The 23029-nt window shown below is 39.9% G+C and overlaps 1 protein-coding gene across 2 annotated transcripts in view; it reads left to right on the forward strand.

The window, feature by feature from the left end:
- Positions 1 to 23029, forward strand: part of EXT2 (exostosin glycosyltransferase 2) — a 125223-nt gene that overhangs the window by 70523 nt on the left and 31671 nt on the right. For both annotated transcript variants that reach the window (XM_045557866.1, XM_045557865.1), the window contains 2 exons: positions 11044 to 11233; positions 20262 to 20428. In XM_045557866.1, the coding sequence (XP_045413822.1) occupies positions 11044 to 11233; positions 20262 to 20428 (357 nt within the window). The remainder of the gene's footprint in view (positions 1 to 11043; positions 11234 to 20261; positions 20429 to 23029) is intronic.

Below are 23029 nucleotides of genomic sequence, written 5' to 3' on the forward strand. Positions count from 1 at the left end.
AGGCTGAGGGGTGGGGTGGCAGGGAGAGGGCTGTCTGTAGGTGTTGGGTTTAAGGGGGCGTGGGACCAACTGTCCCTCATTCCTTTTCTCAGAGCCCCTTCTTCCAGGATACCATGTACTTCAATTTCTGAGTCTTACTATTATTATCCTTGGAAGGTTTAGCTTTTTTTGCTTTGTTCCTCTATCTACATTTTGTTTACTTAACCAGACCTAAAGATCTCTATTTTTTATTTTAACTTTTTATCTTGATGCAGTTCAAAATTAAAATTCTAAAACTAGTGTTGAGTTTCTGTACACCCTTCACCCAGATTCCTCAAATGTTAATATTTCATCACAGTTGCTTTATTCCTTTTTCTCTGTGTATGTGTGTGTGTGTTTTTCTTGAACCTTTTGGAAGTTGCAGATATGATGAAGTTTTATCCCTAAATACCTCTCATACAGAATTATAATAGTTAGCAAAATCATCAGGAAATAAACATTGATATAATATTATCTAGTCTACAGACCTTATTTAGATTTTGTCAGTTATCTTAATGTCCATCATAGCAAAAGCATTCAATCATCATGTCTCTTTAGCCTCCTTTAGTCTAGAGAAATTTCTTGGTCATTCTCTATCTCACATGAAATGGGCATTTTTGAAGAGAACATGTTAGTTATTTTGTAAGATGTCCCTTGATTTGGGTTTGTCTGGTGCTTTTGCAATTTAGGTTCAAATTATGCATTTTTGACAGGAATATCATAAAAGTGATATGTTCTTGGTGTGTCATATTGGAGGACAGTGATGTCTATTTGTCCCATTACTGGTGATAACTTGGATCACAGGTTTCTGCTGGGTTTCTCCAATGCCAAGTTACTATTTTGCCTTTTATTATGTTTCCTGTGGGGAATTACTTTGAAACTGTGTGAATATCCTTTTACTCCATTGTTGTCTCCAGAAAAAGGTTCTTTTTACCCTTGTGGGTTCATGCCTTTTTTCAAGAAGAAGCAGAGATAAAACATAGTAGACAAAACATATGTCTTATTGGAATTCCAGAGAAATTAAGAGTTAAGAAATGACTACATTGTAGGAATTGTTCTTTCTACTCTGGATCAACTTTAATGGTGGTGTTCGGCTCCTATTAGCTCAAAACTGTACAAAAACTTTGATTTTCTTGGTCATAACTATTGGTGTTTTGAGCTTGGATGCCATATGCTGTAATTTAATCATTCCCAAGCGTTCCTGTTTACCAAGCCAGTGAAGTCTTCCCCATACCATAGCTGACCTCTCTAATATACTCATGGGCCAGAGAATGAGCTGCTCTTTCAAACTGTCAGAGTATTTCAACTATGGGAGAGGCAGATGAAGTTGTAAATTTGTTTTATTTTTTACAAGAGGTAGTAGTTTAAGCCATCATTAACAGTCTTCGATACTTTATCTTTGGTTTATAGATCAGCCTTGTTTGTTTAAATCAAATAAGTTACTAGTTTTTCACTGAAACCTATCTTTTAAATGTTTTTAGTAAACTTATAAAGTAATAGATCCAGGGATGATGATTGCATGTTTGAAGACCATATTCTCACAATAATCCAAATATTTTGTGCTGTTAAACAGCCGAACTGTTATTTTTGGTATATCAAATTATAAACCAATAAAATCAGTGGTATGTTATCTTTGCCAGTATCTTAAGCAATCATACCATATATATATATATATATATATATATATATATATATATATATATATAGTGAAATTTATTACTTGCAGACTGATATAACTCATGAATTATTAAAAGTATCAGCATATGGAGCCCTCTCTTTCCTCGTTCCAAATTCTTTTAATATGGCTTACGTTGAACCATTTAACTGGCTTCTGTCCATCCCACTGATGGAAGCCACAGCCAGATGAGGGTTCTTATAAATGATTGGCTTTCTTTCCAAGCAAGAGGAATATGAAATGTCAACTTTTTCCTCTACTACCTGAAAAGCAATCAGTGGCAAGCCTTCCTGCTTTTCTTGACAGTAGTTTGGCTTTAGAGAAGAAGGTTGGGCATTTAGCCAAATATAAATTTCAGTGCTATGTAAAGAAAAAATTGAAGTAGCTAAAATTCGGATAATAACAGGAATTTTCAAGAGGCATTCAGATGGGTTTAACCTGTGAGCCTTCAGTAAGCTTAACTGTAGCCTAGAAATTCTTAAACTGAGTGTTTTAATCCCTTCGTCCTGGTGATATGAGTGGCTCGAGGTTACTTACCAAATCTTTCTTTGCAATAATTTACTCATCTGTAGGACTGGGTTTAGTAATAATAATAGATTCGGAAGAATAGTGTAACAATTAGCAACTGATTTGCTAATCAAGGCCGTTGGAATCAAACCTGAGTTCAGGATCATTCATTAGCTTGACCATGTGCAAGTTTCTTATCTCTTTATCCTTATCTGTAGGATGGAACTAATGCTTATTTCCCAGAATTATTCTGAGACATCAATGATGTGGTATTTGTGGAAGCGTTTTGTAAGTGGTGTAGTGCTATGAAAATGATAATGTTAATGATAAAGCTGCTAGCATCATGCTTTATCACACGGAAACATAAATTTTAGAATTCGATGGGACTCTGGAGAGGAAAATTGAAATTTACAGGAGGACATTCTTTGTACCCATAAAGGTCCTATTATGTATTTTCTGTTGTTTAATCCTTATAACCCCAAGAGTAGCATTCTGTTAGCTCCATTCTCACAGATGAAAGAAGTGAGGCATTTGTTTCAAGACTCACCTCCTTATTACCTCATTTTTTAAATGAGGAAGTGGCAGTTTGAAGAAATATGGTAACTTGTCTAATGTAGAGACTCTGTGCCCTTGTTCCATCTGTTATTCTGCCATATTTTCATATAATTGTTCGCATCTCACACCCAAACTTGGCCCCCAAATTATATAGGGAACACAGTGGCACATAAGTAGATTGACAGTGTAAATATAAAAGACTTCTACCCCTGGCTTTATTATAGATTATATATGCTAAGTGACCTTCCTAACTGAACAACTAAAATACTGAATGAAGTATTATAAAGCCATTTTCACCTGTTGCTGAGCTGGCATGAAAGTAAGGTATGTGCTGACCCCCAAAGCACAGTGAAATTATGTATCCTAGGAGGAGTGGGAGCCAGAGGCAGTGTGTGCTGTGGAGATTTTTGCTGAGCTTAATGATCTTGAGCTTTGACCTGATACCTCTCGGAAGTAGGGCACAGGGAGCAGGATGTAAAGCCTGTGACCTGTCCAAGTTGGGAAATCTCACAAGAACTTCCTTGATGAAGCCAGGAAAATAAAAGATTATATCTTCAGTGAAAGGATAAAGAAGAAATAAACCTGTCTATAGTGACCCTAGTGCTGGGAACTGCAATCCCAAGCCAGCCCCCCATGGGACCTGATCCAAATTCATACTACAATTATGATCCAAATAAATCTTAAGAAGGGAATTTAATTGAAAGTGGCCCTGAGTTGAAAGGATCCAGCAGAAGCAGACCCAAACCCTGTGTTGAGGAACTTATTTTCAATCCAACTGTCAAATAATTCATACAAATTAAGTGTCTAAGGAAAATTTTAGCAGCTTATAGTCAAAACCTATAAAGATAATAGGCAATATCATGAGTGAGAACCAGTGGAAACAAACCTGTAAGGATTTCCAGCTATTAAATTAGATTAGATTATTAGATTCAAAGAAATTGTTCAAAGTGCAGCCCAAAGAGACAAAGAGATAGAAAACACGGAGGAGAAGTGAAGTGATGTGGGGAATAGCAGGAGAAGATCCAACATGTGTCTAAACTGAGTTCCAGAAGGAGAAAATGAGAGGAATGGAAATGGGCCCTTTTGAAAGAATCAGAGCTGAGAATTTTCCAGAATTGTCGAGTGACAGTAGTCCTCAGATCCAGGAAGACCAATGAACCACAAGCAGGATAAGTAAAAACAAATCCATAGGTAGGTGGGTAATCAATGAAACTACAGAAAACCAAGGGGAAAGAGAAGATCTTAAAAGCATCTAGAGGAAAGAGAGGATAATGGTGCAAATCTTTGTCTTGCTGTTGTGGCCGAGTTCGTGTATATGGCCTGGTTTTTCCGGATAGCAGAGAGTCACAGTACCTTTACTTCAGTGCACCCAAAGGTGGAGTGCCACCATAGAGAAAACTCATTTATGAACAAATTACTGTAAATAGGTTACAGGAATTCTAAGGTGATAACTTATTGTCTTACTTAGTTGAGTCGGAAGCCCTAAGAGGATTTCTAGCCTTTGATTTGCTTCATCTTTCCTGCGTCTCTTTAATGGGGAGTCAGTGAGATTTGGCCTTCAGTGTTGTTCTTGTTTTTCAGAACAATCAGTTATTTACTGAGAGTGGAAATGAATTAAAGACATGTTGCAGCAGGTAGACTGCAGACTTATCCCCACATCTTTTCTCTCCTGAGCTAAGAGATTCTGCTTGAAGACGTTGTTAGGTCTCTGTAATTCTCCGGTCTCCCATGTTAGCGCATGCCTGGTAGAGTGCCGTGCTGTGGGTAGTTGGGGCTGTAGAGATTTAATGGTTAAGACAACATGGGCCACATTACTGATGGCCCTTTCAAATCTCCCAGTAACCATTAACATAAATATCATCTCACCATTTTGGACAAGGGACACCACCCTTATGCACGTTAGTAATATGATGCTAATGCTTAACCCATTCATTGCTTTGTTTCAAAGGCCTTGACCTATATCCATTGATAGGGAGTCTGTTTGAACCTGGAAGAGAAATGAAGGGTTAACTCTTTTTGGTTTTGCCCTTTGACCACTTCAGGATGAGAGGCATGATGAAATACTTTCCAAAGTCTTCAGTGGAAACACATCATGCATAATTGGAGCAAAAAAGAATAAATCAAAGCTTTTTTCCCCCTTTTAGTCTGGTAATTCATAATTGAAACCACATTGAGGTAAGAGTTGATAACTTCAAAACAACCAGGAAAACTGCCCCTTCTATCAAGGTATGAATAGGTGAGGCTACTCGTTACTGCGGGCTCAAAGCTCCGGTATAACAGGCCCATCCTTCTCTCTTCCTTTATTCTCTGACCTCCTACTTCTCTGCTCAGGCAAATCAAATATGAGTTTACTCAAATACCTGCTGAAGTCTCTTATTTTCACATGAAGTTATACACAATAAAAAAATCTTTGATATGGTGAGTAATGGTAACTAAATTTTGGACCATTCTCTTTTGCATCTTGATTTCTCCTGTGCTGCAGTTGCTTTGGTTTAGTTGGAAAGAATCCATTAGTTTGGTAATGAAATATAGTTTTTCTCACTCTTGATTTTACAATCCCCAAGTAACTTCAAAAAGATCATCTCAGATAAAGGCCACTCTTTCTCTATTTTCTGTATGGTAAACTTGACTAGGATGGTTTTGGTTAGACTTATATAGGGCTACCATGACCTTTCAACTACAAGGAAGCAAAACAGGGTTGCAGGAAGGGCCCAGGCAACTTCCTTTGTCTGGGATTGCCAAAGGCAGAACTAGTTGCTAGAGTTTGAGTCTCTTTTCTGAAGGAGAAACCCCTTTGAACTGGTAGATGACTTTAAGCTTAGTCTCTCATGGCCCTTCCTTCAAGGCATCCTGAAACCTGAGCCCACAGCTCCCTCTCACTACTGGCAGTTTGTCTGCTCACTACCAGCTCTTATACCAGGGCTTTCCAGAATAAGTAATGCGAAAGAATTTGTCTACAGCTGGCATTGTGACCTGAGAGTTACCGTCGCTATTAGGGATTACTTTTATGTGATTGCAGTTCAACAATGTAAGATTTCTTGTTGGGGCTTCTAGAGTGGATGTTATGGGAGTGAGAAACGAAGGGTGGGCAGATGGGCGAGAGCTGAACAAGGCATTACTTTGTTAGAATAATGCACACTTCTTCTTTTGGTATCGCCTTCCATCTTTGAGTGAACAGTTTATTGAATATATTTGAAAATTGCATCGATAGCCGAGATTGCAAAGGTACAGCAGCCATAGGTCCCTTTTTCACCTCGCTATTGCTGGATGCCTAATTTCATGGCCTATCTTGCCATTATGGAGATTGAGTCGGGCAACAGAGTTAATTGCCAGCATTGTGTGCCTTTTCCCTGGCAGAAGCCAGAGTCTTGAGTAAATTATGGAGGTTTAAATTCGCTTGATTTCCTGCAGAAAGTGGGGTCAAGAGGTCCCAGACTGTAGACACTCTCTTTGGTTAGTCAGCAGGGGGTCAGTTCTTAAAGGTATTTCAGAGGTGACTAAATGCCATTTTTTAAATATCCCTCTCCAGTGAGCTTTTTTTGTCTGGGGGTTAGTTTGTTGACCTTACCCTAGTGGAGTGGCGTGTCTGTGTGAAGGTGTACACACCTCAATTAAAGCTGCCTTTCTCCACGCTGCCACTGAGCTCCCCAAGCAAACGGGACTGTGTTTGAGGAGGGAAGAAGCAGTTGACACGGAAGCCTAGTTGCAGATCAGAGTTTCCTTTTTATGACTGTTGGAAATAGAACATAAACGTAGCTATGTTAATTTGTCAGTGAAACAATACTCAGGAAAATAAAGTTTCATGAGCCCAGGAGTTTGAGGTTGCAGTGAGCTACGATGAGGCCACTGCACTCTAGCCTGGGCAATAGAGTGAGAACCTGTGTCAAAAAAACAAAAACAAAACTTTTAATGATTTTGAGTGTACATTTATTTGAGTGTACATCAACTATTCATATCTATACATAAAGAGGACAGAAAGAACATGGCCTGGATTGTTTGTGTTTAACTTACTCATTTTTTTAAACAAGTTTTTACAGAGTGGCAGTAGGCACTGTACTAGGTACTAGGTGTTAAGGCTGCTGCTTCCATGGAGCTGTCAGGATAGCTGAAACAAAGAATAGGAAGGAAAAGAGAAAATTATGGAAATAAAAACAATATATTTGGAGAGGAAGAAGTAGAGGTAGAGAATCCAAGTAAACCATGGCCTTAAAACATGATAAGGGAAAGAGAGAGAGGAAGAAGGATTCCATTTAGAATTTCTGTGCTGAAAGAGACCCATGATTGCTTAGGCTACCCCCCACCTCACTTTTGAGACATGCAGAAAGTAAAGCCCAGAGAAGCTGTTACTCAATGCAGATCAATCATTTGCTACCATTTATTGAATGCTTTTATATGCCAGGTACTTCTCATTTATATTCAGTAATACTACCATCACGATTTCATCGGTGGAGAAGCTCTGAGGTACAAGAGAGGTTAAGTACTTTGCCCAGGTTACACAGCTGGAAGTGAAAGAACCTGCATTCAGATTAAGGAGTCGAGTCCGAAACTGACTCTAACCATGCTGACTCACTTTTGAAGTCATTTGCATCAATACTGGTGGTGTGTCCTTATCAGAGTAAATATGTGCTTAGGAGCTTGTGTGTTGCCTCCTGTGTTCATCTCAGTGCCTGTACTTTGTGGGAAAGTTTCAAGGTTTCAGCACTCCTCATGCTCCCTTCCGTGCTCTGTCTCCCCGTGTGCTGCCTTCTCCACTTGTAGTTCTCAAGCCTGATTTGGGATGTAAGTGAGCTGTGTGGAAAAATTGAACACCAGAAAAACCACTGTCCCCTTCCCAGCCAGCCATTCCTTACTACCCTCTCCCCTTCCCTACCCATCCGCTTCCCCAGTGGAGCTGGCATACGGATGAGACCAGATCTGTTGTCTTACCAGAGACTCCAGTTCCTTCTCCCTGGCAGAGCCTTGAAATCAGAGCTGTGATTCATTTCGGGGGTGCCTCAGTTTAAATGCCAAGGCATTCGTTTTCTGAATCCAAGCCTTGCATCTCTCAGGGAATTTTTTTCCTGTCCTCTTAATGTTGTTAAGGCATTTAAGTGTGTTGGCATTCTCCTCCCTTCTCCCAAAGAACAGACCTCATTTTGTTGGAGTTTCTAATAGTTTTTCCTTCTGTGTTTGTGGTGTATTTTACCTTTTTTAATTTATGTGCTCACTTTGTGTGTTATATGTTTGGTGTGTTTTCATTCCATGTACTCTCTGAAATTATAGTGTTTGGGTAGGTTCTTGCTTATTGGCCCAAATGTGCTTAACAAGGATCAAGAACTTTTATTTTTGTCTTAGAGAAGAGCTAGAAGTAGTAAACCCTGCAGTTCCCCACACTTCTGGTTTGCAAAGTCAATAAAGTGGTGATGCTTGCCCCAGACTCGGTCTGAGTATGTTTTTAGGGAGACATGGGGAAGGGCTGTGAACCATCACTATCTGGTGTTCTGGAATCAGACTGCCTGGGCTATATCTCAGTTCCATCACTTTCAGGTCATATATCCTTGAACATCATCAGCTATTTCTAATCCCACAGTTTCATCATCTGTAAATGAGAACGGTAAACATATATATCTTGAGGGTTGTTGTGAGTTTCAAATGAGAAAAATACATGTAAAGCACAGTGTCTAGCACTTACTAAGTGTTCAGTAAAACTTGACTGTTTCAATATCACACATTAAATTATTTTATACATTTTCTAAAAGAATCTTTTTCATTTAAAATCATGTTTTCAAGTGGGCATTAGTGAATATTGTGTCAAGAGGAATAGGTGAGTGGGTTGGGGATAGTGATGGCAGATAGACCAGAACTATCCCTTGGGGATTAATTGTCGCTTAAGTATAGGGCTGCGTACTGACTTCAGTTTCCATAAAAGTCAGGAAGAGATGAAGAATAGGATTTGGGGTAGAAAACTCAGGAGTTTCTAGAAATGTAATCAGGTAGTAGGATACAAATACTAAAATCCGGGCACCTCCCTAAGACTACAGTTTAATGTGAAAGTGTGGTTCATGGAAAGAGAAGGTCAACATGAGAAGATGGCCTTTCCTATTGTGCCTTGTGATTGTGAAATCTAATTATGGCATGTTGTGGGCATTTTGGCTTTAATATTTTGATTACATTAGGACTTCAGGAATCCCATTCAGTCTCCTTGAGTTCCCATCCCATGTGTATTCCATGTGTTTGTGTACGTTTCCTATCCCCACTGTTACATCTGGCACACAGCTGTTGTCATATATGTGGTGATGGGTGTCCATCAGTGATATGGATGAGATTGATAGGGGACCTTGGGAATCCCAAAGTATAAAAGACTTTAGGGAAATGTAAGGCAGCCAGAATAATAGGACACTTCATATTCAGCCCCTTTCTAGTGGAAATGGAGTTCAGTCCTGGCCTTTTCACATGACAACATGTAAATGTGAATGTAATTAATGCCACTGAATTGTACAGTTAAAAATGATTAAAATGGTAAATTTCATATTATATATATTTTACCACAATTTTAAAAAATTAACAGTGTTATATATCAAAACCATTGTATATTTTAAGTGAGTGCATTGTATGGTATGTGAATTATATCCCAATAAAGCTGGTAAAAAAAAATGTAAGAACATTTTCATAATCTTTGCTTATTATCAGTACAAAAATATTTTTGCTTACATTGCTGCATTAAAGTTACTTTTTAAACTTTATTTCAAAAAATATCTCAGAGAAGTTTTAAGAATTATACAGTGAATTCACATGCTCATCCCCTACACTCACACGTCGCTGTGTTCAGAAATGATTTCTTTGATATGGCAGTGGTTTTTGTTTCATTGTTTTGTTTCTTTTTTTTGTCTTTTTTTTTTTAATTCACTGTGCTGGCTACTTATTGTTCCCTTGCAATCTGAAAGTTCATGCCTCTCATATCTTCTGTTCTGAGAACTTGTTTAATTTCTTTGATAAATTCATTTCTTCCATATTCTGTTTTCTTTTTCTGAAACCTCCTATTTAATGGATGTTGGACCTCCTGGATTTTCTCCGTCCTATTTTTCCTCTCTGTCTTTTTGTTCACTATTTTATCATCTTTCTCTTTTAATCCTGCCCTTTTAAAAAGTGTCAAAACTTGTGTTCTTAATGTTCATGAGTTATTTCTGTTCTCTGATAGATCTTTTCAAATAATAATAGCAATTCTTATTTCATGGATGGGAAATCTTATTTCCTTAAAGATACAATTTATTGTTGATGCTGTTTTAATTTCTTTCTGCTGCCTCTATCATCTCTGTAACCTCTGAGTTCCTTTTTTTCTTTGTTTGATTTCCGTCTTCATGCTGAAGATGCTCTTGAAATGTCTATGATTCTGGAATCTGTTCATGATTAACAAAGAAGCAGTAGAAAGCTGATCAGCAGTTCTTTGTGTGAGAGTCAGCTTACTGCCTGGAGGCGTCACTGTGCAATGACAGGGTGCCGAGCTAGCCACATGGCTGCCTGTGCTCTGGGAACTGAAGGGGGAAGAAGGCTGCAGGGCCCATCATTCAGAACGTAGACTTTTAACCTGTATTTTCCTCTCCTCTGTGCCTGTGTTTCCACATCTAGAGCTTCAGTTTCCTTGGAGAATAAACCTGCCTTCACCAACTGGGGAGAGGGAAGAAGAGTAGTTTTCTAGCTGCGTGGGGTAAAGGGAGGGTTCGTGAATCTAGGTCTCTAACTGCTCCTTAGGTAGATTTTTAACCAGTGTTCCTGTTTTCAACCCTGCCCCTCCTCTTACCTCACAAAGTCCCAGGTGAGTTTAACTCTGGAGCCTTGGTGGGTTCCCAGGAGCACGCCCTTGTTGGCCCCCCTCCTGGTAGGTGCCCAGGTCTCCACTCTCGCTTCTGCTCTGCCGCTCCTTCCCTAGCCTGGTCCGTCTTTCAGACATAAGTTACTATGGCTCATCAGCTGGTGTTTCTTCTTCCATCTCTTTGTCCTTGTGGATTTATATCCTTTTATATTAATCAACTGCCATTTTAGTAGGTTTGGGGAAGGAATGGAGATAAGCACATACTTTTAATTGTCATGTTTAACTAGAAATCTCTTCTTAGCTGCAAAAGTTCTTTTTTCAATGGTATCAGTGTCAAACTTAAGTTTTGAGGAGGGGAAGACTTTGAACAATTGCTTAGCTCTGGATTTGGTCATGGTAAAAGCCACCAAACCTGCCATGGTCAGGTTTACTGCTGATGCTGGGTCAGCCCCATTGTTACAGCTCCCTCTCTGACCCATGTTAATCTGACGTTTTGCAGAAGTGGAGCAGTGTGAGCAACCCACTGTTCCTCCCGCTGATCCCACCACAGTCTCAAGGGTTCACCGCCATCGTCCTCACCTATGACCGAGTGGAGAGCCTCTTCCGGGTCATCACTGAAGTGTCCAAGGTGCCCAGTCTATCCAAGCTGCTAGTCGTCTGGAATAATCAGAATAAAAACCCTCCAGAAGGTAAGAAGAGTGAGAAAGTTGTGTGTTCAGGAGAGGCCCAGTTTGGGCTTTAGTGCAACTCTCAGCTGGATTGATTTTGGATGGCGAAATTATTCACATCCTTTGTTTTAAATGACTTTTCCTGCTTTTTCAACAGCAATGCCGTTTCTAAGGCAGCATGCCCCAATTTCTCAGTCGTCTCATTCTTGTTCTAGGGTGGCCCATTTAATTCCGAGCCCTGGCATGCTCTGTAGCCACAAGTGTTTGAGGGCTTAGGAATCAGTAGGATCAAAGGCTATCAGCCTTGGGAAAACAGATCTCAGCTTCCCTCAGCCCTCTCAGCTGATTGTTTACATGAAAACTCAGTTTAAAAGACATTAGTTTCCTCCTTTCTTATCTCTATTCTGATACTGTGCTCTCCTTCAAAAAAGAAAAAAAGGATGGCCTCACCTCTGATTGGGGCAGTCATCAGCAAAGCATACGCTGTCCAGACTTCAAATCAAATCCTTAAAGTGAGCAATCAGTAGACTCTCCCATTGGTTCATCCTGAGTCACTTTGTTCCTTGCCTTGGCCACCCCTGTAATCTGCTGGCTGGCAGCTAGGGTTGAGGACTATTTGATTAATTGGATTTGTTTTTAATTCGGGATGCATAGAGTATGTTCCACCTGCATTTAGTTTCTCATTCAGTCTGTCTATTACTGATCCTAATCCCAGGGACTTCAAAGCTCCTGCCATTTATAGCCTATTAAAGCCAGGAAGTTTCTGATGGATTAGAGCAAGGAATGAGTTTGAAGTTTGTAATGTGCACCACTGTCACCGATAAGGTCTACTAGTTTATTGCCTGACAGTAGTATCTGCACTTTTTATGGCTGGTCCCTTTTAATTGGCTATACTGAAGTCGGGATAGTCGACCCTGGAAGCTACCAGTAGTAGATCTATAGTCTAGGCTAGAAGACGACTATATTTCTGTCTCTTAAAGGCAAGTAAGAATTTGCCTCGAGAAAATTCTTTAGTTCCTCCTGAGACATTTAAAAATTTACTTCATGGGATTTTTTGTTTTCTGAAAGAGTCGTATACTTTCGTTTTAGATTTAGGAAGCCACAGTTTGAGTAAATATAGTAGCTATTTTAAAGTAAGTTCCTATATTATACCCTGAAGCAAAAGTGCTTTTTTTTTTTATTTACTAGCTTTTTATGCCAAGTCTTTTCTCTCTCTCTCTCTCTCTCTCTCTCTCTCTCTCAACACTATAACATGACCAGTTTTCTGGATTTTTGTTTTGTTTGCTTAACTCTTAATAAAGGAGAAGGAAAAGGGTAAAAGAAAAATGAGGGATGAGAACACAGAAAGGAAGGAGAAGGTAGAGAAAATTTTGGGGAGCTCTGTAGGGAGGGACCTTGGGGAGCTCTCTGCCCGTTGACTTGGACTCATCCATGCGAGTTGGCTTTCTCCAGAGTGGAGTGAACTGGATGGTCCCACATTGCTAACTAGTCCCTTAAAACACGTGTCCTATTTTAGGAAGGAGGGCCGTGTGCCCCTCACCAGGTCTGGAACGGCTGCTGCGTCATGCTGTACTCACAGGCATGTATCTGCCCCTGCGTACAAGGCCACCAGCCTTCAAAGAGAGCCTCTGAGCCACCCTCTGCAGTCCTGCCCAGAAGGGCAGAGTTGCATATTCTAGCACTAAATTCAAGAGGCTTGTGTTTATAAACCCTGGTTAGCCACTTGGGCATAGTTATTTATCATGAATTTGAATCACTTCTTTTGGGCAGGTATCATTGCAAACTATGAGAAAGAAAAATTTTTTTTTTGTTCTTGGTCTAAGCCTCTACACTGACGTAACTAAAGGCAGTATCATGAGCCCAGGTTTTGGAGTTGGGTGTTCAGTTTTAATTTTTGGTAGACCCTACTAAAATGTAGTGGTTAATTTTATGACCAAGAGTTTAGTTTATTTTTAAAATATTTTGACTCTAGGGAGGAAAGAGAGCCCTTAACTGACAAGGCCCTAATTTTGACACATGTAGCAACTGGACTGCTACTTTCTAACAGTGGTTTTTAGGTCAGGGCTTTGGTTCTGGCCATGTGGTTGTTTGGGGAGAACATGAACCATGTTTAATCTTCTGTGGGGTGTTTGTTCAGTTGGTAAATGGAGCTGTCAGTTCTGGTCCTCATGCCAGCAAATGCATCTGATTTTTCACGTACAGCATTAGTAACATATATACTTAAAAAAAAAAAAAAAAGTCCAAGGCTTTGAAATATTAGAGGCAAAAGTGATGTTTTTTACTTTCTCTACGTTTACTAAAATAAATATTGTGGTTAACATGTCTGCTGCTGGGAGGATTCGTGTAGGCAGAAATCTACCCCCTTTCCATTTTTCTTATTTTTTTTTTTTATTCTCCAACCAAATCCTTTTTTCTTTTGGTTACATTGAAGTCTAAATTGCTGGGTTTGAAGTTTAAATAAATACTTAGACTAGGCAATAGAAATTTCCAGTGAGCTTTCATCACGTTGGTTTTGAGCTCTGTTCAAAGAAAAGGCAGGTCACTGCCTTCCCCCTCCCCAGTTCTTTAACTTCCAAACTTGATGGATACAGAGGTTATTTGGCTTGGCCTCTGGCCTCAGTCTGGAGCAGGTTGTTGCACTGTACATTTCAGGTAGGGGTAACTCAGCCTCCAGTTTTAACAGATTTCAGTCTTAAATATGAATTGATATTAGGAGCTCCCCAGCTTCAGACTGTGACTTGCATGGTCCTTAATAGTTAATAGGCAAGGTGAGGTTGGCTGGGTGTGTCAGGATGGCCAACCCACAAGATTGGGTTGGTCCAACCTGGGAGGGTCAACAGGGGGTAGACGCAGCAGCCACCTTCCTTTGGAGCTTCTGGGGCTGTGGGGAATTAGGATCGTGGGGACCAGCTATACTCCAAGCAACTCGAACGCTGCAGAAGTGGGCTCAAGGTTTGTATGGGGATAATCTGCTGATTTATTTTGTGGATCTGTGGTTGTATTTATGATAGTGATTGGCAGGATGGGCTTGGGGTCATCTAGAGTCAACCTGAACATTTTGCAGTACCTTTGCCAAGTTGGAGAAAAAATCTCTTTGCTCACTTCTCTCTTGGCATCCAACATGGAGAAAACCGTTAATCAGTGTATTTTTTTAAAAAAAGAAATCTTAACAACAAGGAATTCTTTTTCTCCTTTGAGCTGGACTAAGGCTCATACTGTGAAGTTATCAGGTCACCTGGCTCAGCTGTTTGTTTTTCATAAATTCAGTAATGTGTTTGAAAAATCATATTCTTCAGGTTACTTTGTGTGAATAGAAGTGACATTTCTATTTTGTCTGCTACAGATTTACAGGATGAGACACAAGATACAAGAGCCTGCTGTTTCACTTAGAATTTAAAGTTGTAAGGAAAAGAGACTCCATTCCAGCTCAGCAATAGAATTTGGGCCTGAAGATTTCTAGCTATGACACTGTTTCCATCTGCATCCTTATGGGTCATCCCCATATCCTTTGGTAGACCTCTTCCGGTTATCAGTGGAGAAGTGAAGTTCATAGGACCCTACAAGAATCCATTTGTGAAAATGATAATGACATGATGTTGTTATAGCCATTTATTATATGCCTCTTTAATCCTAGAAATAGGAACTGTGCCAAGTGCTTTACATATATTATCCCAAGTCCTTGTGACAAGCTTGCAAGGAAGCTGTTATCCACATTTTACAAAAACAAGAAAAATGAAACTCAGATTAGCAGAGTAACTTGCCTATAAAGCTGCAAGTAGCAGAGTAAGAAATAAACACAGGTCTCTCTGGATCCAGAGCTCATGCCCTTTGCGCTAAGGCCCACTGTGTCTATTTAGATTACCATTTAGTTGTAGAAAAATCATCATGCTTTGTCAGTTTTCTGATTTGGGATTATGTAGAAGAACTAGATCCTTGTCAGGGACTCAGAGAAGAAAAGTAAATCTATTCTTTTGAAAATCCTAATGTGAAGGAACAATCTTTTCTTTCTCACATATATTCTTCTTCACCAGCTCGTGCTCCCTTCTCCCTCTACTGCTCCAGTCCTAATTTTTTTAAAGGTAACCTTTCCAGAATCCAAATTCCATATTAGGATTATCTATTTTAAGGGGAAGGTATAATTATAATGCTTATTCTTTGCTTGCTGCCCTCTCATCCCTGCCCTCCACAGAAGGGGTGCTGTCAGAAGCCTGCAGAAATGGTACTTCCCTTTGGTGGAGGCCTATTTCATTTGACAAAGTGAAAACAAGCAACTGGGAATTCTTTATAGGGTTCCGTTTGGTGGTACTGATGGTCCATAGACAGTGAAATAGAGACTCTTTTTGCTAAAGTTAACTTTTGGCTACCCACAGCTAACTGAGAATAGGGAAAAGTAATCATATTTCTAAAAAAGTCGTGATTCATTCTACATTTCCATCTGCATCCCATATCATCCTCCTTGGCCTTCATCACTCTCTAAAATTTTCCCATCAAAGAATTTACAGGGGCAAGTTAGTTCTTCATGGACATCGTCTCAAGTAATTTTTTGGATATATGTAGGTGAAGAGTGTGGAAAGCTGTGCATGGGTCGAACATGCTGTATATACTCCCCAAGCAAAAGTCCAGATTCCATTCAGTGTCAAGGCATGTTTATGCTTAACCAAAGCAGCTAGCCTGTTTTCTATACATAGTGGAAAGAGAGCAGCTATTTGTTGCCTTGTGGAGTTAACATGGCCAAAGTTCGACGTTCTTTTGTTTTGTTAGTGTGTGCGATGTTCTCAGTTGAGAGGATTAATGGCAGGGATCCTGCTTCTCTAAAAGTGGACCTGGAAGGCATGAGTTGCCACTGGGTTGTCAGGGAGATGTCCCAGATCTCAGATGCACCATTTGCCACCACTACCTAAGGTTTAAAAAAAATTCTCTGGTTCTGTAATTAGGCACAGACTTTCCAGGGAAAGCACAGCTAACATTTAATGATTGTCTGCCATGTGCCAGGCACTGCGTTGCTAAATGGATTCACATTCATCCTCACAGTCAATCAAGTCAATATGGTGGTGGTATTTCTTCTTCTAAGTCAAAAAAGCAGGTTCAAAGTGATTGGCTCGTTCAAGGTCACTTGGCTAGTAAGTGGTAGACCTGGGATCTCAAGCTATTTCCAAAGACTGCGTTCTTTCTGTGATATCTTACTGCCTCATGGAATCCTAAGACCTCAGAGGCATCTTGTTTAGTCTCACCTGATGTCCAGTAGAAATGTGACTTAAGTTAGAGCATTTCAAGGAAAAGGGCATAATGTTTTGCTGAAGGCATTTCCTTTTTTTTTTTTTTTTTTTTGAGACAAGGTCTTGCTCTGTCTCCCTGGGTAGAGTACAGTGGCATCATCATAGTTCACTGCAACCTCAAACGCCTGGGCTCAAGTGATCCTCCTGCATCAGCCTCCTGCGTAGCTGAAACTACAGGTGTGTGCCACCACACCCAGCTAATTTTTCCTATTTTTGGTAGAGACGAGCTCTTGCTCTTGCTCAAGCTGGTCTCGAACCCTTGAGCTCAAGCAATCCTCCCACCTCAGCCTCCCAGAGTGCTAGGATTACAGGTATGAGCCACCGCGCCCAGTGCTGAAGGCATTTCATTCCATCTTAAAACAGTTTACACCACCAGGAAGCTTTTACCTATTTTGATTCTAAATCAATTTCTCTGTAACTTTCACCCATGCATTGGTCATGGTTCTAACTGTAGAGGCCATAGGGAACGATTCCTTTTTCATCTGACAACCTTTCTGGTATCCCAAGCATATTAGTCAAGGTTCACTTAGGAGACAGAAACCACACAGTAATTTGAATAGGAAAAATTAAATATAAAAAATTATTAGCTAGTCAGGATTTATCTACTAAAAGCTAAAGAGAACTCTAAAGATTACAGGAAATAAACTTGGAAGAGCCCCTTCCCCAGCTAGGTCTGCATCTCAGACCTTGCTTGGGAGAGTAGGGTTGTAGCCCACTGGATGGTGAAGTTTGCCGAAGTGCCACAGGCTAAGGCTGACGAGCAGGAAACCAACCACCCACTTGGATACCCACAGAATTCGGCAGGAAGCTGCCCAGGGGGTCTTACTGAACTTGCTGGGAAACTGGCCAGGGCTTCCGTGGAGCTCACCTGGAACCACCCATGGGGATAACCTTGGCTAAGTTGCTGGTGGAGCTTCCACAGAACTTGCTGGGAAGCTGCCTGCAGGGTGTTAAATGCACTGGGAAACTGCCCCCAGGGGTGCCTCTTATGCTTGCTGGAGATAAATGCTACTGCCTGCCTACCGGCCAAACACCGCAGGAGCAGGAAATTAAAAAGGCACATCAGAACCAGGAAGAAAAGCCCCATCCTCCTGCAGTGACCCTTCAGTGCCCTCTACTGGCAAAGCTTAACATCATGCCGGCTGGCAAAGGAGACATGTTTACAGGGTCCAGTTCCAGTATTGCCAACAGGACAATGAAAACTAAGTTTGAAACTGAGAGGCAATAAGTTGATAACTGGTGCACTTAGTTTCTTTAAGCATTCTATAGAAATTCTGGATTCAAATGCTTGCACTCGAAGTCCTTACTCCTTCTGGTACTTCTTATGTTGAGGTACCTAAATCTGAACACAGAGTCTAGCACAGCAGTTCTCAAAGAGTGATTCAGGTACCCTGGGGATCCCTGAGATCCTTTAGTATTATTCTTTTCATCGTAATACTAAGTTGTTATTTCCCTTTCTTACTGTTTTATTCTCTCACAAATGTATGGTAGAGTTTTCCAGAGTCTATGACATGAGTTACATCATCACTCTCACAGCTAATAGAACTTGTGTTGTATATTATCATGTTTTAACATTTGTCAGTTTTAATTTCTAATACAATAAAGGATGTGTGTGTGTGTATATTTCCATCCTATATAAACAAAACCTCTTTGGGATTCTCAATAATTTTTATGAGCATAAAGGGATTCTGAGACCAAAAAGTTTGGGCACCACTGGTCTGGTAGGTAAGGCTATAACTGCCTTCATTTTAGATGTTACAGTCCATTCATGTTTTATAAGGATTTAGGAAGAGTAGATGTATGACAGAGATTTTATTTGTCTGCATTAGGGAGAGAGAAGCAAGCAAGAATAAGGATGATTGCTAGAGAAAGTTATTGAAATGTCTTAGTTTTCTTCCAGGTCTAGAGAAACACAGGATTCTGAAGCTGCAGTGGATATGGTACAGCTCCCATTTGGTCTTTGATGCCACACAGACTTAAGTTCAAATACTACCCTTATCATTTATTAACTGTGTATCACTGGGCAAGTTATTTAACCTGTCTGAACCATGTAAATACTACTTTGTAAGTAATTTCTGCCCCATAAAGTTGTCAGGAGGGTTGAATGACAAAGTATCTATAGAGCATCTGGCATATACTAGTTGCCTAATAAAGGTCTTCTCTCTTTCTCTCTCTGTCTCTCTCTCTGTCTCTCTCTCTCTCTCTCTCTCTCTCTCTCTCTCTCTCTCTCTCTCTCTCCCCCTCTCTCCTTGTTCTTATCCTGAGAAAATGGTACTTGCTTAAAAGATCCAATAGCTAATGCAGAACTCAGATTTCCAATCTCTCGGTCATGTGTCCACACATTTATTCCAAAGATATTTATTGATTATGGACCAAGAGTAGAACTATAATTAACTGTTGTTTTTGATGAAAAGACAATGGCCAGTGGGATCATTTCTTTGGTCTCTGGTTCAGCCCTTTTCCAGTGCTCCTTTTGGAGTTGACCACTCTTCTTTAGGCTCTGTGTCACTGGCTTATTTTAAAACTACCTTCTTTACCGACAGGGACTCTCATTTGCACAGGACGCTTCCAAGACTCTGGGAGTGGCCCAACAATTTGTTATATGTTTATATTATGAAATGTGCAGAAGTAAGACATTTTATTTGCAGTTAGGTAAGACAGCCTTTTTCTCTTCTAATTTTCCCCCTGTCATACTTCTTCTTCAGTATAATGACTTCGGAGTGGCCATGGGATTTTTGGGGCTTCCGGACTCACAAAAACAAGATCTTCCCACAATTACATGATGGACTTTTTGAGAGCAGTATGATACCTTGGTTTGCTATTCTCATTTGACAGATGTGTCAAGAACAAACTGCCCTCTGAGGTCTATGGATATGCGTACTGCATCGAAGAAGTATTAATTTCATGCTATGCTAAATGCAGCATTTTAAAATAAAGAAACTATGGTTGAATTACTCCAATCATTTCAAAGTAGAATGGGAAAAAATGTAAGGCAAATCATGGGTCAGTGTTTCTTCAGTATACTAGAAAATCCCACATAATTGAACCTAGAAATTTGATATTTACTCTCTAAATTGGTCATGATGAGAAATCAAACCTAGTGAGTCAGGCAGGGGGTGTGGGAGTGCTGAGTTAAGAAAGCCGCACTCCTGCAGTGAAGCATACTTTGGTGAGGGTGGACTTTAGCAGAACTGATAGCTGTCTGTGATTGCATCGTGGAGGTGGGCACATCGGGACAGTCATCTTCACACATGCACTGTATTTCGTAGTGTAGCTGCAGGTAACTTTTGAGCTGGGGTGAACCTACCTGAAAGTATTTTGCAGAGTATTTACTAGAGGTGGTAGAGTTCTGATATTAAAGCCGTAGTCCTGAGAATAAGGCAATCCAGACTCTGTTTCTCTTGCTGTTGTTGTGATCTTGGTCAAGTCATTTTGCTTCTCTGCCCCTCAGTTGTGAGTTGAAGCCATTTGTTCATTCTAATTAACACAGTATTGAGAGTTAGTAGTGTCATAAGGATTTAGAGAGGATATATACGTGTATGTGTGTGTATGTGCTGTATATGTGTATTGTGTGGTATATGTATATATGCATTTTTATTATAATAAAAATATGTCTGTAAGAATCTCCCCTTGCACAGCTGTACCTTTGGATTTGAAGAGAGCCATGGATATAAGTTGATTCTTCAGTCTCATTTGTGATAAGATGCTGTCACCACTTTATCTCTTCACAAGGGTTAGGAGAGTAGTAAATACCCTGTTTTATCTTTTTCCAGATTCTCTTTGGCCCAAAATCCGGGTTCCACTAAAAGTTGTGAGGACTGCTGAAAACAAGTTGAGTAACCGTTTCTTCCCGTATGATGAAATTGAGACAGAGGCTGTGCTGGCCATTGACGATGACATCATTATGCTGACCTCTGATGAGCTGCAGTTTGGTTATGAGGTAAGGAGGTTTTAAACAATATATTTATATGTTTGATATTTACTGCCTATTATTGCTTATCTTTCCTAAAAAGTATTATATTTCATTCTCTAAAGTCATAACTTCTAAATATCTCCCGGTGGAGTCCAGAAGCTATGCGTAAGAGTGTGTGTTATAAAGCTGTTCTTTAAAACCTTGGGGAACTTCTATTGCACAATGACAACTGTGCCCTCCACTGGTTTGGGGAACTCCCAAGGAGAGTCCCATGGGATATTTTCAAAAGAGCATCTATAGCATTTAACAAGCCCTTAATTGATGTCTCCCTGAGTAGCACTTCTCTTGACTCAAGCAGCTGGGCACCGCAACAATAAAAACATCAGTAAGTGAAGAAGCTGGCGACACTGACAAACAGAGCCGACCCTGTTGATGGCTTTCTTTCTGAGTTTTAAGTGCAGAGGCTGGCTGCCTGTCTTTAGGGAGAAACATTCCCTCTCACCGTTCATTCAGTGTGGCTGATGGATTAGGCTGGGTTCAGGGGTTAAGTATGGAGACCAGTAAAGGTCTTCCCAGGGGAAAGTGGCAGAGCCCAGGCCTGGTGAAAAGCAATAGGAATTGATGGGCCCTGTCAGGGTGTACGTGAGATGCATGATGACCACAGGCAGGGGCCCGTGGCTGCGGGGTAAATGTGGCATCAGAACTAAGCACGCAGAGTGTCCAAGTCAGTTAGCTACAGCTGGCACAGGGGAAAGGGGCAAAATTTATCCCTGTGGTCACCCTGCCTTTAGGAGAGAAGTAACCGTTTTCTTTAGTTAACTCAAGATTTGTTGATTTAGGGGTTTTTAAGAAAGCATAAAATTTTATTAAATGAAGCCCTATTTGGTACATATATTTATTACAGAAATTTATTTCCAAATCCTTAAATTAAAGCCAGATTTTAAGGGAAAGAAATAGGAATCCCCCCTCCTACTACCATCACAACTAACAACAATTAAAGGCTCAAGTTTTCCCAGCATTTTAAAAATATATAGCTTCATTTGAATGTAAAAGAAATTGTTGTGAAATAGATTGATGTGTGATGCCCTGGTTGATACAGTTATAGGTCAATGAAAGGCATAAGAATAGCTAATAAAACATACATTCATCTCTTTTGGATTTTTTTCATTCATAGGAGATGACTTTTACATCATAGCATCTAGGGCGTTGGATGATATTTAATATACTATCCTTTCCAGTTTTAAAAAAAGCAAATTGCCTGCTTGTTTCTCTAGCCAAGTCATGGCAAAAAGACTAATTTTTTCTAGCAGTGTTTTCTCTCGTCATTACATATAATGACTTCAGACTCTACCTGTGTGTTTATCTTTGTGGCAAAAGTAAGGTGGGGAAAGGGAATGTTCAAAATGATCTGGCCAAGATGGGCAGAATGCTGTTGCTTCTGTATTTTCAGGTGGTCTAAAAGAAGTCTAATAAAAGAAAGGTGGACTAAATGTATCCCTGGGATTTCTTCCAACCTTGAGTTTGTTTCAAGCAGCAAAGCATGTTAATGAGAGGAAGTTTTTCAAAGCTTAGAGGGACCGAGCTTGAAGCTTTACCTCTTTCCTCTGATGACTTGTGTTTGGTTCCATATTATCTCTAAAGAAGTAATTGTTTATTAGAGGAGTGAAATCAGAAAGCTGCCTCATGTTCATTAATCAGAATCTCCAGATGCTGTGCAACGAACAACTTTCTTAACTACCTTCTGCATACAACTTGTTATGTCCCTGTCAGTGTCCTCAGTGTTTACGTACATTGCTTGTGATCTTTCCCCAAACCTACAAGGGGAGATTGTTTTTCTCATTCTATACCGAGACGAAGCAAAGGTAAATAAAGAACTTGCCTAAAGTCACGAAGCTAATAAATGGAAGAGTTGGGATTTAAATCTAAGTTTGTCTGACACGGTGCTGTCTTCCCTGAGATTTTACCAGAAATGATGTTTGTCAGAGACCACTGGTCCTTAAAAGTATTACTTAAACAGCTATCAGCATATCATTTGTCCAGTGCTAAATTATTTTGATGCTAAGGCAAACCATTTCTTCAGGTACCCCTATTATTGGTGCTTTAGGGTCTTTGTAAAGTTATTTCTTGCATAATAATTACTATTATGGATAAGTTAAGATAACTCTGGGCCCAGATTTCTGCACTGTCACAAGTTATTTAATCTCTCTGGATCTTAGTTTATTTCTTTCTAAAATGGCAACAGTAATATCTACTTCATGAAGTTATCAAGTGCATTGGATAAAATTACCTAGTACCTACCACATGGAAAACACACAGTAAGTACACATTCTGTGAGATGGACGGTAGATTATGCACTTTACAGATGCCATGTTAGCTGCTGCTGCTGTTATTATCATGGCTAGTACTGCTATTTTCATTATTCCATTCATGATTCTACTATAATTTGTGAGAGAGCTTGCTTGTTGTTTTCATTATTCAGAAGGGATGTTTCTCTCCTGGAGAGGGTACTCAAATTGAGTATTGATTCAGAAGACAAAGATGGTGGTGCTTCTAAAATCCTGTTTTTTATTCCAAAGATGAGGATTAATTTTCATGCAGAAATTGGGACAGGCTTGACTGATTAAGTGA

This window comes from Lemur catta, chromosome 7, assembly GCF_020740605.2.
Source record: "Lemur catta isolate mLemCat1 chromosome 7, mLemCat1.pri, whole genome shotgun sequence".
NCBI classification, from domain to species: domain Eukaryota; kingdom Metazoa; phylum Chordata; class Mammalia; order Primates; family Lemuridae; genus Lemur; species Lemur catta.